The sequence below is a fragment of the Chaetura pelagica genome, unplaced genomic scaffold (assembly GCF_000747805.2).
Source record: "Chaetura pelagica isolate M959 unplaced genomic scaffold, ChaPel_1.0 scaffold79, whole genome shotgun sequence".
Taxonomy (NCBI): Eukaryota; Metazoa; Chordata; class Aves; order Apodiformes; family Apodidae; genus Chaetura; species Chaetura pelagica.
Window position 1 is genome coordinate 3,061,449 of NW_009969339.1, and position 15,487 is coordinate 3,076,935.

At 40.0% G+C, this 15,487-nt stretch overlaps 1 protein-coding gene across 1 annotated transcript; it reads right to left on the minus strand.

The window, feature by feature from the left end:
- Window positions 1-6,161: 6,161 nt before the first annotated feature.
- Window positions 6,162-15,487, minus strand: TCP11L2 (t-complex 11, testis-specific-like 2). Its single transcript, XM_010005789.1, has 9 exons — window positions 15,352-15,487; window positions 13,971-14,106; window positions 12,927-13,047; window positions 11,986-12,206; window positions 10,960-11,096; window positions 9,440-9,624; window positions 7,888-8,069; window positions 6,982-7,154; window positions 6,162-6,406 (listed from the first exon to the last, which is right to left on the minus strand). The coding sequence occupies exons 1-9, from the start codon at window positions 15,485-15,487 to the stop codon at window positions 6,162-6,164; spliced, it is 1,536 nt and encodes a 511-aa protein (XP_010004091.1).

Here is a 15,487-nt window from a genome sequence, read left to right on the forward strand (position 1 = left end):
GGCCCGCGGTGCCGCCGCCACACGCGTCCTCCCGCCCCCGGCGCGGTGCACGAAGGTTCCGGGGCGGCCGGGGCGCTGCTGCGGGGGCTGCGGGCTCTGCGGGCTCTGCCCCAGGGCTCCCGCACCACCCCCTCCCACTGCCCCTGTGTGTGTGTTTTCCCGGTGACCTGCCCGGTGGGTGAGGGAAAGGCTGTGTGAGGCCCTCGGGGCTGCTTCCCACAGCGTCCTGATGGAAAACCGGGCTGCTCGGGGCCTGGACACGCGTGTGCTGTGCTGGGTAAAGCGCTGGCTGCGCAGCCGGGCCCGGAGCGGGGGGGGGTGTGGTGAATGGAGCTAAATCCAGCCGGCAGCCAGCCGGGAGTGGCCTTCCTCAGCGTTGGGACCGATTCTGGTTCACGTCTTGATGAATGGCTTCAATAAGGAGGCAGAATGAACCCTCAATAAGTTTGCAGATGACACCAGGCTGGGAGGGAGTGTTGATCTGCCTGAGGGTAGGAAGGCTCTGCAGAGGGACTTTGGCAGGCTGGATCGATGGATCAATTGTATGAGGTTCAACAAGGCCAAGTGCTGGGTCCTGCACTTGGGCCACAACAACCCCAGGCAACCCTACAGGCTGGGGGAGGACTGGCTGGAAAGCTGCCCAGCAGAGAGAGACTCAGGGGTTCTGATTGATAGGCAGCTGAGTATGAGCCAGAAGTGTTCTGGTCTGTATTAGAAATAGTGTGACAAGTAGGACCAGGGAGGCAATTGTCCCTCGGTACTTGGCATTGGTGAGGCCGCACCTCAAATACTGTGGCCAGTTTGGTGCACCTCAGTACAGGAAGGACAGCAAGGTGCTGCAGTGTGTCCAAAGAAGGGCAAAGCTGGAGAACAAGTGTTATGAAGAACAGCTGAGGGAATTAGGGCTGTTTAGTCTGAGGAAAAGGAGGCTGAGGGGAGACCTCATCACTGCCTACAACTACCTGACATTGTGAAGAGGTAGGTGCTGGTCTCTTTTCACAAGTAACTGATGATACAAGAGGGAATGGCCTCAAGCTGTGCCAGGGGAGGTTTAGACTAGACATTAGGAAGAACTTTTTCACTAAAGGGCTGTCAGATGTTGGACCATGCTACCTAGGATGGAGTCACCATCCCTGGTTGTGTTTACATTGTTTAGAGGTGGTGCTTAGGGATATGACTTAGTGCTGGACTTGGTAGAGTAGGTTAATGGTTGGACTCGATGATCTTGAAAGTATTTTCCAACCTAAGTGACGCTGTGGATCACCTACAAATCCCTTCTTGTTTTTCATCACAAGTGTGCCTGTTATGGATACACCAAAACCCCAAGACTACTCATCTTCCCCAGTTTAAATTAAACAAGAAACAGTAGTGACCTTTGCAAACCCCGGTGGCAGGAAGTTTTTGCCAGGTCAGGTATAATAATTGCTAAGTATGCTTTAAAAGCCCAGTGTGAAAACTGTATTTAAACACATCTGGTGTGGATCAAATTCTGCATAATGGAGTTCACCAAGTCTGGTCAGGGCTCTACACAGCCTGGACACAAAGGCCCAGATTAAACATGAGAACAGCAACATTTCAGACTACTTCCATTCCATTTCCTGCCTAAAGTGAACAGTCAACCTGGAGAGGTGATTTAATACATGGCAATTCTACATGGCCTTCCACCTAATTGATGCCATGCTCACCAAGCAACTACTTCAGTCCAGTGACCCAGAGAGTTGTTTCTCTCACTCCTCTCTCTGGCAGCTGTTGTGATAGAGTTCCTTCCCCTACCCACCCTCTTAAATACACTACCACAAAGGAGCTACCACTGTCACTGATGGCCTTGGCCAGCAGCAGGTCCATCTTGGAGCCAAATTGCACAGGCTCTACCAAGACACAGAGGAAGCTTCTACCAGTTTCTCCCAGAAGTCCCCTTGGTATCAAAGTCTTGCTATGCTAACCCAATACAACCTTCTTCCAAGTAATCAGATTCAAGCAAGTGGCTGTTTTGAATGTTTTTTGTGCAGCTGGGTTAAAGTCACTACTCAACACTCCAGCTACCACTGAGAAGTTAAAGAAGACGAGAGTCAGAATCTATTATTAGTGCAGTCATTTATCTTCGGCATTTAACAACCCATTACATTTAAGAAACAATTTTCATAAATGACTTTTCACTACCAATAGTATCTTGAACAAAATTTAATGCATACAAAACCTCAAATATTTGTATTTCAACAGAGAAAGCTGCCACAGAATGGCATCTTGTTTCACAAGGACAACTTCAAGAGTAGAGGCAAGTGCGTTTCAGCCATGGTAGCGTAAACAGCATGCAGCACATGACATTAAACAGATGCAATGTCCATGTTTAAAACATTAAATAAAAATTAAGATACATTAAACAATCACTTGAAACATAGGCCATGCTATAAAATGCCCTTTGCAAGTCACCTTAATAAAAAAACCCCAATGAATCTTCATTTTTTTGAGTATTTACTGGTAAAACTAGTATGGCAGTTTCCCCAGTCCATTAAAGACCTATAGTTTGATATTTTTTACAATAAAATGCATATAAAGTATTAGATAAAAGTTCATAATCATGTTATAAATCTTCCAATGTTCATGAAGCCCCCTTTTGGCTAAAGCTCAAAATAGTTTAGATTATTCCTGAAGATGCAGTACATCATGAAGATTTAATTTCCCATAATTACTTTTGAAACACATTCTTCTCTTGATGATTTCTGAATTGCATATCAAAATTTCATATTCATCTGAACAAGCCTGTTTTACCTAGTGGCACAATTACTATATTCTGAGAGTTCCTTTTACTCAGGTTTTTCAGGCTTCAGGAAACAGTTCCCTTTAAAATATGAATTAATCTTTGTTTTGTGCAATTTTTTCTACAAGAGATAGAGCAGAAGTGCACTAGAGAAACTTCTTTTCTAAAAAGGCATTTTGAAGTTTTTCTTACCAGGTACATGTGGCCAAAATCCTTGGACACTGAGGAACAAGTGACTAGAAGTTATTTCCCTTACTAGAGAGAGGACACAGTTCTGTAAAAATGGACTACAAAACCACAGTGCTAATAATGCCCAGTTTTTTAGATCTTTATGATAGACATAGTAACGTACATTAAAAATTTCTGTGACACTAAGCTTTCACGGGTAATTATTTTTTTTGTCTCTTCATAAAAAATAGATTGTAATATAAAATATTAAAACCAAGCTATATAACTTGTACCACATGGAGTTTTTATATATAGGACATTTTAAAAAGACTATAATATGGTAATATATTAAAAGATCATTTTCAAGTAAATAATGATTCAATTTCATACACAAGAACATGTATTCCAGCAGTATCTACTCCCAGTAATCTGAAATAGGCAAAATAAAGCCTGTGTAAACTTACAGAAGTTTACTTCCACATTTTTCAATTTCAAGCCTATTAATTTTCAGTATGCAAGATTCCTGTTGCCTTAAATGGGAACTAAGTATTAGGGCCTACTCCAAAGGAATTTGAAGAAAACTGCACTATTTCTCACAGACTCTGTGAATCTAATCACATTTTCAAGACTGACTAATCATTTGAGTTCTGGCTTTCAGACCCAAGAATGCATTTTGAAAAGCTTATGCCCTCATCTAACAGAAGAGGAAGTTGCTCTGTGGTGCTCTGCAAGGTCACTTGCAAGTGCTTTTGGGAATAAAGGTGCAAAAGACCTAACTTAAGAATAGAATCATAACGTTGGAAGGGACCGTTAGAGATCACCAAGTCCAACCCCCCTGCTGCAGCAGGAACACCTAGGGCAGGTCACACAGGAATGCATCCAGATGGGTTTTGAAGGTCTCCAAAGGAGACTCCACAACCTCTCTGGGCAGCCTGTTCCAGTGCTCTGTCACTCTCACAGTAAAAAAGCTTTTCCTCATGTTGGGGTGGAACTTCTGCACTCTAGTTTGCACAAGTTGCCCCTTCTCCCATCTCAGGGCATCAATGAAAAGAGATTGGCCTCTCCTTCCTGACACTCACCCTTCAGATATTTATACACATTAGTAAGATCCCCTCTCAGTCTTCTCTTCTCTAGATTAAACAGCCCCAAGTCTCTCAGCCTTTCCTCATAAGACAGGTGTTCCAGTCCCTTAATCATCCTCACAGCCCACCATTGGACTCTCAGGTAAATCCCCATCCCTCTTGAACTGGGAAGCCCAGAACTAGACAATACTCCAGGTGGGGTCTCACTAGGGTAGAGGGGGATGAGAGCCTCCCTTGACCTGCTGGACACACTCTTCTTAATGCACCCCAGGATACCATTGGCTACAAGGGCACATTGCTACCCATGGATAACTTGTAGAACTCGAAGGTCCTTCTCCACAGAGCGGCCTTCTAGCAGATAGCTCCTAATCTGTACTGGTGCATGTTGTTACTCTTCCCCAGGTGCAGGACTCTACACTTGCTCATGTTGAACCTCATTAGGTTCCTCTTTGCCTAGCTTTCCAGTCTGTCCAAATCCTGATGAATGGCCACACAGCCTTCCAGTCAATCAGCCAATCCTCCCAGTTTCATATCATCAGCAAACTTGCTGAGGATACACTCTGTCCCCTCCTACAGGTCGTTGATCAAGATGTTGAACAGGATGGGAGCCAGCACTGATCCCTGGGGAACTCCACTAGTTACAAGTCTTACTTAACACCCATTAAGATCAAAGATCAGTACATACATACAGAGATAAGATTTAAGATCTGTATGACCTCCACTGGATAAACAAAATGCTTATCAACATTATATACAGAACCTTACCTACTTTAATTGACGAATGCTGCGTCTAAAACTGCTGTACTCCACACAGCTTATAATACTGGCATTCCTTAATGTAACAGAGGCTAAATTCTGGTTCCAGTAATTGCAGGAGTACCAGAACTTTGCCTAGTATAAATCTGGTTTTGGTTACAAAAGCAGTTATGCTATCCTTTTTTTTTTTTTTTGCTTTAAAGTCTTTTAAGAAAAATAATTTATTAGAGGTCGTTCTAAAAAATACATTTTATCTACAATTGTTTTGTCATTTCATAATTGCATTGCTATATGTAAATATATTAAAGTTAAAACAATAGTCTTTTTCAATGGTGGCAAGTACTTTGCCAGCCCTTTCCCACAGCAAATCATAATAAATGCTTCCCTTGAAAACTAAGAATTCACTGGCTATGAAAAGTAACAAATCCATAAAATAAATTTAGTCTATTAAAATGGCCTTGTAATTAATTTATTTCCAGTGAATTTCAGAAGCTATCTGCATACATTTTAGAAGATGTCTCTCATTTACAGTCACTGGAGTGGGCTGTTCTTAGTGGGGAAGTCAGATCGCTTGTCTTGGAAGATACATAAAAGGGGTAGCAGAAATAGGCCGTATTTTTTAGTTGGTAGGTGTTTCTGTTTCTGCTTTCCCCATTGCTGCCTCAGGAAAAAGTAGTTTTCTAAGTATGTTTGCATAGAATGGTCCATACACTCGTTTATTAAAGTTTACAATGCTCGCATACTGAGATCCTACTAACTCCATCTCCGTCTGAATAACAGAAAGGCCTCCTGGCATAGTGGGCATACACTTCTGAGAATTTGGAAGAGCAAGCAAGCTTCTCATGAAGAACTGGATTCTTTTGTCTGGAATGGAACATAGAGTGTGTCAGAACAAACGTCAAACCAAGATGAAACCATACTTGCTTAGTAAGCACCCTACACAGCGTTATGCCTTTCCTTTTTTTTTTTTTTGCTTTAAAGTCTTTTAAGAAACATAATTTATTAGAGGTCGCTCTAAAAAATACATTTTATCTACAATTGTTTTGTCATTTCATAATTGCATTGCTATATGTAAATATATTAAAGTTAAAACAATAGTCTTTTTCAATGGTGGCAAGTACTTTGCCAGCCCTTTCCCACAGCAAATCATAATAAATGCTTCCCTTGAAAACTAAGAATTCACTGGCTATGAAAAGTAACAAATCCATAAAATAAATTTAGTCTATTAAAATGGCCTTGTAATTAATTTATTTCCAGTGAATTTCAGAAGCTATCTGCATACATTTTAGAAGATGTCTCTCATTTACAGTCACTGGAGTGGGCTGTTCTTAGTGGGGAAGTCAGATCGCTTGTCTTGGAAGATACATAAAAGGGGTAGCAGAAATAGGCCGTATTTTTTAGTTGGTAGGTGTTTCTGTTTCTGCTTTCCCCATTGCTGCCTCAGGAAAAAGTAGTTTTCTAAGTATGTTTGCATAGAATGGTCCATACACTCGTTTATTAAAGTTTACAATGCTCGCATACTGAGATCCTACTAACTCCATCTCCGTCTGAATAACAGAAAGGCCTCCTGGCATAGTGGGCATACACTTCTGAGAATTTGGAAGAGCAAGCAAGCTTCTCATGAAGAACTGGATTCTTTTGTCTGGAATGGAACATAGAGTGTGTCAGAACAAACGTCAAACCAAGATGAAACCATACTTGCTTAGTAAGCACCCTACACATCAGCACAGCAATAAACCCAAGTCCAACAATGTGTATGAACAACTCTTTCCGAGACCATGTTGCAGTGGGAAACAATGCAGAAAGCTTCTTAAAGTTGGCTCCTGCAAGGTGGACACAGCATAAACCTGCTGCTACAAGTTACATTACTTAATATGAAGTAGTCTAAAAGGAAAAAAACCCACCCACAGACTAGGCTTAAACCCAGAACTGACAGAAGGGAGACTGAATAGCACACATTTTTTCTAAATTCTCCAAAATACTAGCATGTCTAGGCTTGTTTGTACAGACACTTTCAAAATTATTTCTAGCTGCTGCTAACCATGTTCTGCAGCATACCAAGAACACCATCTATAGGTAAACAACATTTCCCTACTCTTAGTTGACCAAATACTGCAGTAAAAAAAGTGCTTCTAAAAATAATTAAGACAGCTGATTAAGCTTGCTGGTTTATATACAAACACATACAATAAGATAATTATGTATCATCTTACTAACCAATCAAAGAACTGACGGGATTATTCTCCTCAACAATATGAGCAATTTGGCCTATTAAATTATTCTGCATTTCTGCATCAAGAGTGGGAAGACATCTTTCAGTTAGGGACCTGTTCACTTTGCTGCAAATCTGGACACCAATAGCATTCAGAGCTTCCTTCAAATCAAAAGTTCTGGAAGAAAAACAGAAAGCATTAACTTTTGCAGTTTCTGTAGCACAGGTTGTAAGGTGACCTCTCCTTTCCCTTTTATTTTCCATCTGCTCTCTGCAATGAGAGAATTCAGAAGAAAGTCTTATTTTGCAGATTTATGTAGAGCTACATAAAGAGGACAAATCTCCACATGGGACAAAAAATAAGGACCTAATTATGATTCAAATAAGAAAAATAATTTCAAATGTGTAACAGTGACACCAGTTCATTTTGCCCTTATGCTCAGGTGTTTTCCTGGGCCACATGCATAACATTTCATGAGAAAAAGCAGACTGGAAAGGTATTTTATGAGATACTCTTTGAGATCACATCAGACTTGCAGCAGCATAGGTAGCCAAATAGCTAAAACAACCAGAAACAAGTGTGAAGCAAGCAGCAAGACAATTTGGAGAATATACTGCCACACTCTCTCCAGTATTAGGAGTGTATAAATGAACTTTAGAACAACACTCTAAATTCTGCAGACTAACATAAAGATTAAGATTTCATTAAAATACAACTTTGAAAATATGTTGACATGTTGAAAATATGTTGAGTAAACTTATATCATAAAGGAAGTATATATTATTAAAATTTAGTATCTTCCTATTAACAAGCACTGGCTATGACATTTGAATTGTTTCCAAAGGTTTTTAGATCCACCTGGTATTTCACATAAAAAAAAAAATTAAGAGTAACAAAAGCAAGGCCTTACTTCTTGTTCATGCCTTCAAGAAGAGGAAGAGAGATCCTTTTCAGCTGATCTGCAAAATCAGGCACATCTACAATTGCTGCACCCACCATATTGTTTGTTATGAGACAGACACAAGCTATGATTTTTAATTGATTGAGCTTTTCTCTCAACTCCTGAAGACGAACTTCATCTGCTATTAGAGTCTAGAATTGAAACAATAATATTAATTGAGGAATACAGAAGGAAAGAGGCAAGGAAAAGGACAGATATAGGAGGTGGTAACAAAGCATTAATATTTTTAATCATGAGTAGGCAAAGTCAGAAAAGAGGCAGATGCTGAAATAACCTGCATATGTAGTATTGCGCAAAGGGGCCTTATGTATGAGCACCAGAATTAAGCCTGTGGTGGGAAGAAAGATACTACCTTCAGGGCAGAGAAAATTGAGGACACTGCATCTTATTCCTTATCACCACTGACAGAAATCTGTGACCAACAATTCAGCCCACAATGTGGAATACTCAGGGGATACAGAGGATAGTGATCAAGGTTACCAAAAGAATAGTCTCCTGGATTCAGCTGTCCTTTGAAAAACGCCATAAGCTGTATCTGACGGACAGCGATGAACAACCGTACATGACAGCCCCCAGTTCAATCACCAGAGCAGGTTCTGCTAGTAATACATAACCTGCCACATACAAAAAGCCAGTTGATCCTACTAAGAGTGTAAGTAATTCCCACAGCAAGATGTAGCTATAGTGACTTATTTTAAGTTAGAAAGAGTTCATTCTAACCAAATCCCTCCACTGAGAGGTGTAGGGAGACTTAACATTCTACTGTTTGATAGTAATTTTATAGTGTGACAAATTACAACCACCAGAGGATACCTAAGTGTAGCTCTTATTCAAAACTGTTTGAAGAGAGGCAAGAATAAGGCAGCTTTCCTTCTGTCCACTGACAGAGCACTAGGTATTTAGCAAATTCTCTGCCAGGCTACCCTAAGTATAGGTAAGGAGCTCACTGCAGCTGCTAATTTTAGCCCTGACCCATGGCCAGTTTCAAACTGGCTTTACAGAAAGTTACAGAGGCAAATAATCAAGAGTTGGAGGGGAAACCCCAATTCTTGAATTAGTAATTTAAATGCACTGACAAATGGTGACTATTTTAGAGGGCTTCCAGTTTTTACCGATTCTGTTGTAACACGGGAATGATCCCACCAATTCCTGTTGTTAAAAAAACAGGATGCTATAGTCAGTTCTCTCAAAGATACAGAAAACCCAAGTGCTCTCAGCTTAAGGCTCAGCCTTTGATCATGGCCAAGACCGCTCTTAGGGTGGAGCTGGTGAGCTATGACTGGACAGAGGAAAAACAACCTTTAAGCTGGTATTTTCTCCATGTTGACTTGCCCATCTCATAATTCAGAAGCTAGACTAGCATATACCCTCCAAATTTACTACTCAGAAATATACAAAGTGCAAGAGAATACCTCCCCTTTTGTCATCAATAGCAGGATTATAATACACCACCAATTTTTTCATATAGCTAGAAATCTGACGACATTGAAACACTTCTTACCTCTGGAAACGTTTTGCAATAATCCCATTGTAACAGTTTCAAGTAGCCATTATTAAGCACCAGTGTAGGACTAATAATTGGTTTAGAACTACTATCAGCACCAGGAGATGAAGATTCATCAGAAACAGATGACAGTTCATCTTCTATTGATTCCTTTATCCATTCTGTTGTGAGATCCAGGGCACCTAAGCATTGCAAATCAACACAGACTTACTGCTTATCAAGACAAGTAGTAGCTCTAGGAAAAGAATTGTATACATAAACAAGAGTAATGACCTTCTGAAGACCAAAATATAGCAGATGGCTAGGTTTTCATACAAATTATCTTCCTCATTTTTTTCCACTGATTATCTTCTGTGGGTCTCCTTAATATTGTAGCTAGCTTCTATAAACCCAACAACAAATTATTAGACTCCATCTAAGACTTTGGGGTAAAAAGAAAGCATTGAAGTTCAGGTTCCCAAAGTATTTTCTTCCCTTTTTGAGGGATGGCATGGGACTTAAAAGTAGATATTCATGGAGTTATTTCTCAGTCTGAGTGTATCACATCACAGAATGGTTAGAGTTGGAAGGGACCTTAATGATATAGTTCCAAACCCCCTGCATGGGCAGGGACACCTCCTCCTAGACCAGGCTGCTCAGAGCCCCATCTGCCCTTGAACGCTTCCAGGGAGGGGGCAGCCACAGCTTCCCTGGGCAACCTGTGCCAGTGTGTTACCACCCTCACACTAAAGAATTTCTTCTAATATCTAACCTACATCTCCCCTCTTACAGTTTTAATCCATTACCCCTTGTCCTCTCACTACAAGCCCTGGTAAAAAGCCCCTCCTCAGCTTTCCTCTGGGCCCTCTTCAGGTACTAGAAGGCCACTATGCAGTCTCCCCAGAGCTTTCTCTTCTCCAGGCTGAACAACTCCAAATCTCTCAGCCTGTCTTTGTAGGATCATCTTCATGGCCCTCCTCTGGACTTTCCACAGGAGTGCCACTTCCATATGCTGGGGGCTCACCACAGGCCGTATCAGTGGCTCACTGTTCCTATTTTAAAAGCCCCTGGCTCCAGATTTTCCAGATTGGAAAAATACATTTCTTGAACACAGTTTAGCCATACTACACAAAACCTGTAATAGTTGATTGAGTTGACTTTGCAATACCTAAGAAGTTTTAGTCGGATTCTGATTTTTATTTATTAAAAAAATGATCCTGTTCCTTCAAGCTTTCAGAAACTAACTGGTTTTACATGTGTACTTCAGACTAACAACAGACTTGCTGCCTACAAGAGATAAAATCTCTATTTCAGTATGTAGGGCTTCAGCCTCCAGACAGAAAGACCTATTGTTTGTTTGTTTTTCAGATACCAACCAATTTAGCAAATAAAAATTTGTCTGAAAGCACCCCAGATTACAGACAAACAACTTTACAGCAAGTTAGGCAACTGCCCATTAGCAGCTTGCTTGCGAAAGAATTTTTGCATTATTTAGATTCAGACAAGAAATTTAAATTTAAATATAGCATGATACCTACTTGGTTTCTCTTCAAGAATTTCCTGGAATTTTGCTCTTTCATAGTCCACCAAATTATGCTGAAGGTACGGCCTAAGGCTCTGAATTGTGTAATTAGCCATATCCATTTTCATCAGGTCCAAAACACGGAATATTTGCCTGAAAGGAGAAGTTTAAAGTTTGACAATTTGAATAGTCTTGATTTTATCTAGCACATGTGAGGTACACTTAAATTAGTGCTAATTTCAATTCTGGGAAAAGTAAACTCCTTCGTTGGTATTTCAGTGTAACAGATATGTAACAGAATACTTGAAGGAGTATTGTGCATAAGACTTAGTCTAAGTTATAAAGAACAGGACAAGTATGTATCATCACTAAATCTTAAAACCCTGTAACAGAAAGAAGCATTTTCAATAACTGTATGAATTTGTATATTTTAGTGATGTACTTTTGCACATTTTTTGTCATTCTAGATGACCACGAGAAACAATCCTTCTGATCCAGTTGCTTTGGTCCTTGTATATGATCCAAGCTGCAACAGAACAGTAGAGCAACAACTACAACTTACTCTTAATATTCCAGTGTACTTAAGAAACAGTAAACTGGTTTCTGCCCTCTTCTGCAAGTGCTTTACTTAGGTAATAGAATATTTACTAAAGAAATTTTCAATCCAAAGTTTGGCCTCCTAGAGGAAGCATGCAATAAACAGCTTAAGGAACACCACAAATGTGCTACTTAAATTTTGTAAGCATGAATAAGACTGAAAAAGCAGTCTCCAAAACACAGATTATTGCAGGAGTGCTTTTCTTTGTTGTTGTTCAGTGGCTTAGATATTCAGAGCATTCTACCAATTTCATTACAAAGTAAGATACACATAATATTCCCATCAGTGTGTCAGCTCCTCCCCTTTAATGCTTCTGTATAAAAGTAAGTTAGTGTGTAAATTGACACAATTTAAGACTTTTTACAGCTTCATCCCCCTCTTCCACTGCCCAGTACTCTTTCAGAGGTTTTTCCTCTAAAACAAACAAACCACCCAAATACCAACCTCAGTAGTTCTACGATATTGTCAGTTGCTTTTAACTGTTTTATATCGTTGTCTCTTATTGGAGCACATAACTTCCCCATAGTGTTGATGATATAGTTAGCTAGCCCGTGAATATCAACAGCATTATGTTCAGCCTGCTGTCTTATAAGATCTGCATCTAGAACTTCACAGATTTGATTTTGAATCCTGTTTGCTCCAGGAGTCAGGAAAGAAAGAAGAATCTAAAGTAGCATGGGGAAAAAAAAAAGAAAAGAAAACCTTATCAATAAAAATCAAATCACTTAGTAACAATCCTGAAGTAAGACTTCAGTACTAATGTCAAGCATATTTAGCTGACCAACAGGACATGTTAAAACTAAGCATTATCTAGGGTAGCAGGAAAAAAAGGACTATTAAAATGATCACAATACAATTCTGCAAAAATGCTCAAAGCCAGTAAACCAGAACACATGTCAACAATGAGACTTTCAAAACCTGAGAGGCTCTCCAGTAAACCAAATATTTACTAACTTAAAATTTTGAAAGACTTAGTATTGTGCCAGGATTAAGGTTTGCATGCTCCCTTGTGCAATGATCATAAACAATGCAGTCTATTTGGGCAGGTGCAGCCACAATTATACTGCAGTTCACACCTTAAGCTCACAGTTTGTTGCTGGAAAGAGGCAAGTAGAGGTAGGAAGCCTTGAAAAAAGAGCTGACTTGCAACTAACCATCATGCAATGAAAGCTGAGTGGACACGCCACTGTGCATTTGTGGTGACACTCATGGTTAATCTAAATATACTATTAAGAGACACCTACTTGCAGTTCTGAATAATCAGGGTTTCATCTTAAAAGAAAGAACTTGAGGGTGTTGGCTTGACTGTGTTAGCAGACCCTTCAGTGAAGTAAGAGACTCTCAAATCTAAGCTGACAAAACAACACTGTGAGGAGGAACATTACCTCCTTGATTTCCTCAAAGAGCTTGATAGCATGTTCATATTCTGGAGGATCTTCATTCAGTTCAGATTCCAAAAGATCCCAAAACGCCTTGTGTGCAATTTGTTTCACTCTGCCTGCAAAGCTGTGGGATAAGTCAATTAGATACAAGACAGACAGTTGCAACTACCTTTCACCCTCAAAGTCTTTTAGATTAGCCCAAATCATTTGCTGGGAAACACAGACCTCACCAGCTATTAGGCCCTGCTACTGTATTTTTCTTGGGCTGTGGCTCATAAGTTCTTAAGAGTGTGCTCTAGACTGACAATTCTTTCTTAAAACACCAGTGTTTTATAAAGTGGTGCTGGCAGTTCAAACGTAGCTGAAGAGCTTGTACCTTTCCTTTCTCCTTATTGAATTTGTATTCATCATCCTACTCTGCTATGCTATGTACTAAGCTTTCTCAAAAACTGTTCTGTCATACAGCCAGCTCTCAGTTAAGGGACTCGTGCAATTAAAAACCTGTTTATTTTTTAATGTGAAGAGCAGGGTAATTTTTAAGTACAGACATGTCTGTGAGCAAGAACATTTCAGCTACCTACACTAGGGAAGTTATTTATCACTTCTTCTGGATCTCCGGGTTGGTTTTGCATCTCTTCTGGGGCTAATATTAGAACTATGTTCATTATGAGCTCTCATTTGTTATAATTATGGCACCAATGACCTACCACATATGACTGAATAGAAAGCCACCACTTCATCTTTTCCACAGAGCTTGGAACTACACAAAGCAGACTGATACTCATGTTTGCTATGGGCATACACATTGCATTAACCTTTTCTTTTCCACATGACATTTAAGACAGAGCAAAATGCTCCAAAACAGCTGGACTGCAACACTTCTTCCAAGATAGCCTTGCCAGAGACACCTGGAAGTGCAGGATAAAAATCTGTTGCCTTCCAAGGCATTTTGGTTTGCCTGGTTGGTTTTGTTTAATTTGGTGCTCCATTCATTTCTCACCTCTTCCCAACCCCAGTGCTGCTTTTTTGCAAAATTCAGGCTCTTACCTGTTCTCTGGTAAGTCTTCATTTTTTATGCAAAAATTTGCATTTACAGCAATTTCATGAACTAGAGTCAAGTTCGACAAGTTTCTTGCAGCTGCCATCAGTTCATCAAATGTAATCATCTTGGGAGGGCTTGCTGCTGGAACAAACCAGATCGATTCAAGCCAAATATCTATAGTTGATAAGTGCAATTTAAAATGTTTACATTTATAAATTTGATTGCTCACTAATTGGACTCTAGTACCCTAGAAGAAACAACCTAGAATTACCAGGTCTTTATATCTTCTTAAAACACTAACTCAGGAAACTCCCAGCTTATCAGGGGGGTGTGTGCCTCATAACATTTTTAAGAGCAATTTCATGTTTCTGCATCTTAATTAAGGTATTTTTTTTTCCTTTAAAACAGGATCTTGCCTTCCACAGGTTTCCCATCAACTGTTCTGTAAAAGTCACCAGACCAAAAGCATGGACAATAACAGATATCAGATGTCCATTGTAATTCTGATCACACAATGGCTATATTGTGACTTTATTGCATGTAGAGAAGGTTCTGAAGTTACACACTTGAGACCCCCACACCCACTTATGCTCCAAAGCAGATGCACTGGAAGTTACACTCCCTTTTTACAAAAACAGTGACAAACTCTGAATTGGAAGTCAAGAGTAAATTCTCAAAGTTTCTAAACCTCCAAACTCTGTTTCATTCAGTATTTGGAATTAACCTTTGAAGATCAATAATAAAGAAAGCAAAAGAGCCAGCAGCCAATTGCAGCTCCACTAACAATCTTGTTTTAATGCAAAACTTCACTTACATAGATGCTGAAAAGTATGCATGGTCCAAGAATGCATACAGACATGAACATGAAGCACACCTTAACCAAGGTTTTATTTATCATCATTCAAAATACATTCCTTGTGCAAATGTGAGTTTTCTGTTTGATCCTAGTACGAATGGACGAAAATAAACGTGAATTCAATATTAGTTTCATGTAACTTCGTGTAATATTCTAGATCTGTGAATTACAGATTTATTTTCTATATACCTGGAGCAAACAGAGGAAACCCACTCTTTGCACAAAGCTGTATGTGTTTGAGTAGGAGAGAGCTACCAAGGTCAGGACTGGGATGTCCACGGTGGCACACTTTTCTTACACTTTCTGAAGGGAAGAAGTGCAGAGGGAGACCCCCACGGATACAGCTGCTGGTGGTGTTCCAAACACAAGGAGATGCGCTGCTTCACAGCAGAGAGAAAGCCATGCCTCTCTCTTAATTCTCTTAAACAGAGATTCAGAATCCCAGGTTCTACCCACAACAGCAAAGAGAAACGAGATAAATTAGCCTTATCTGTCTATGCACAGCACAGGTATGGTTGAAATAGGCTTACATGCTGGGGAACTGGGTTTGCTTGAAGAATCACTGTTAAAGCTCTGCCTTGAATATTCAGAGTCACTGGAAGAAGCTGTGCTTTCAGACAGGCGCGAGGAATCTGAATCGCTGTTCGGGTCATCATTGAGAGGCAT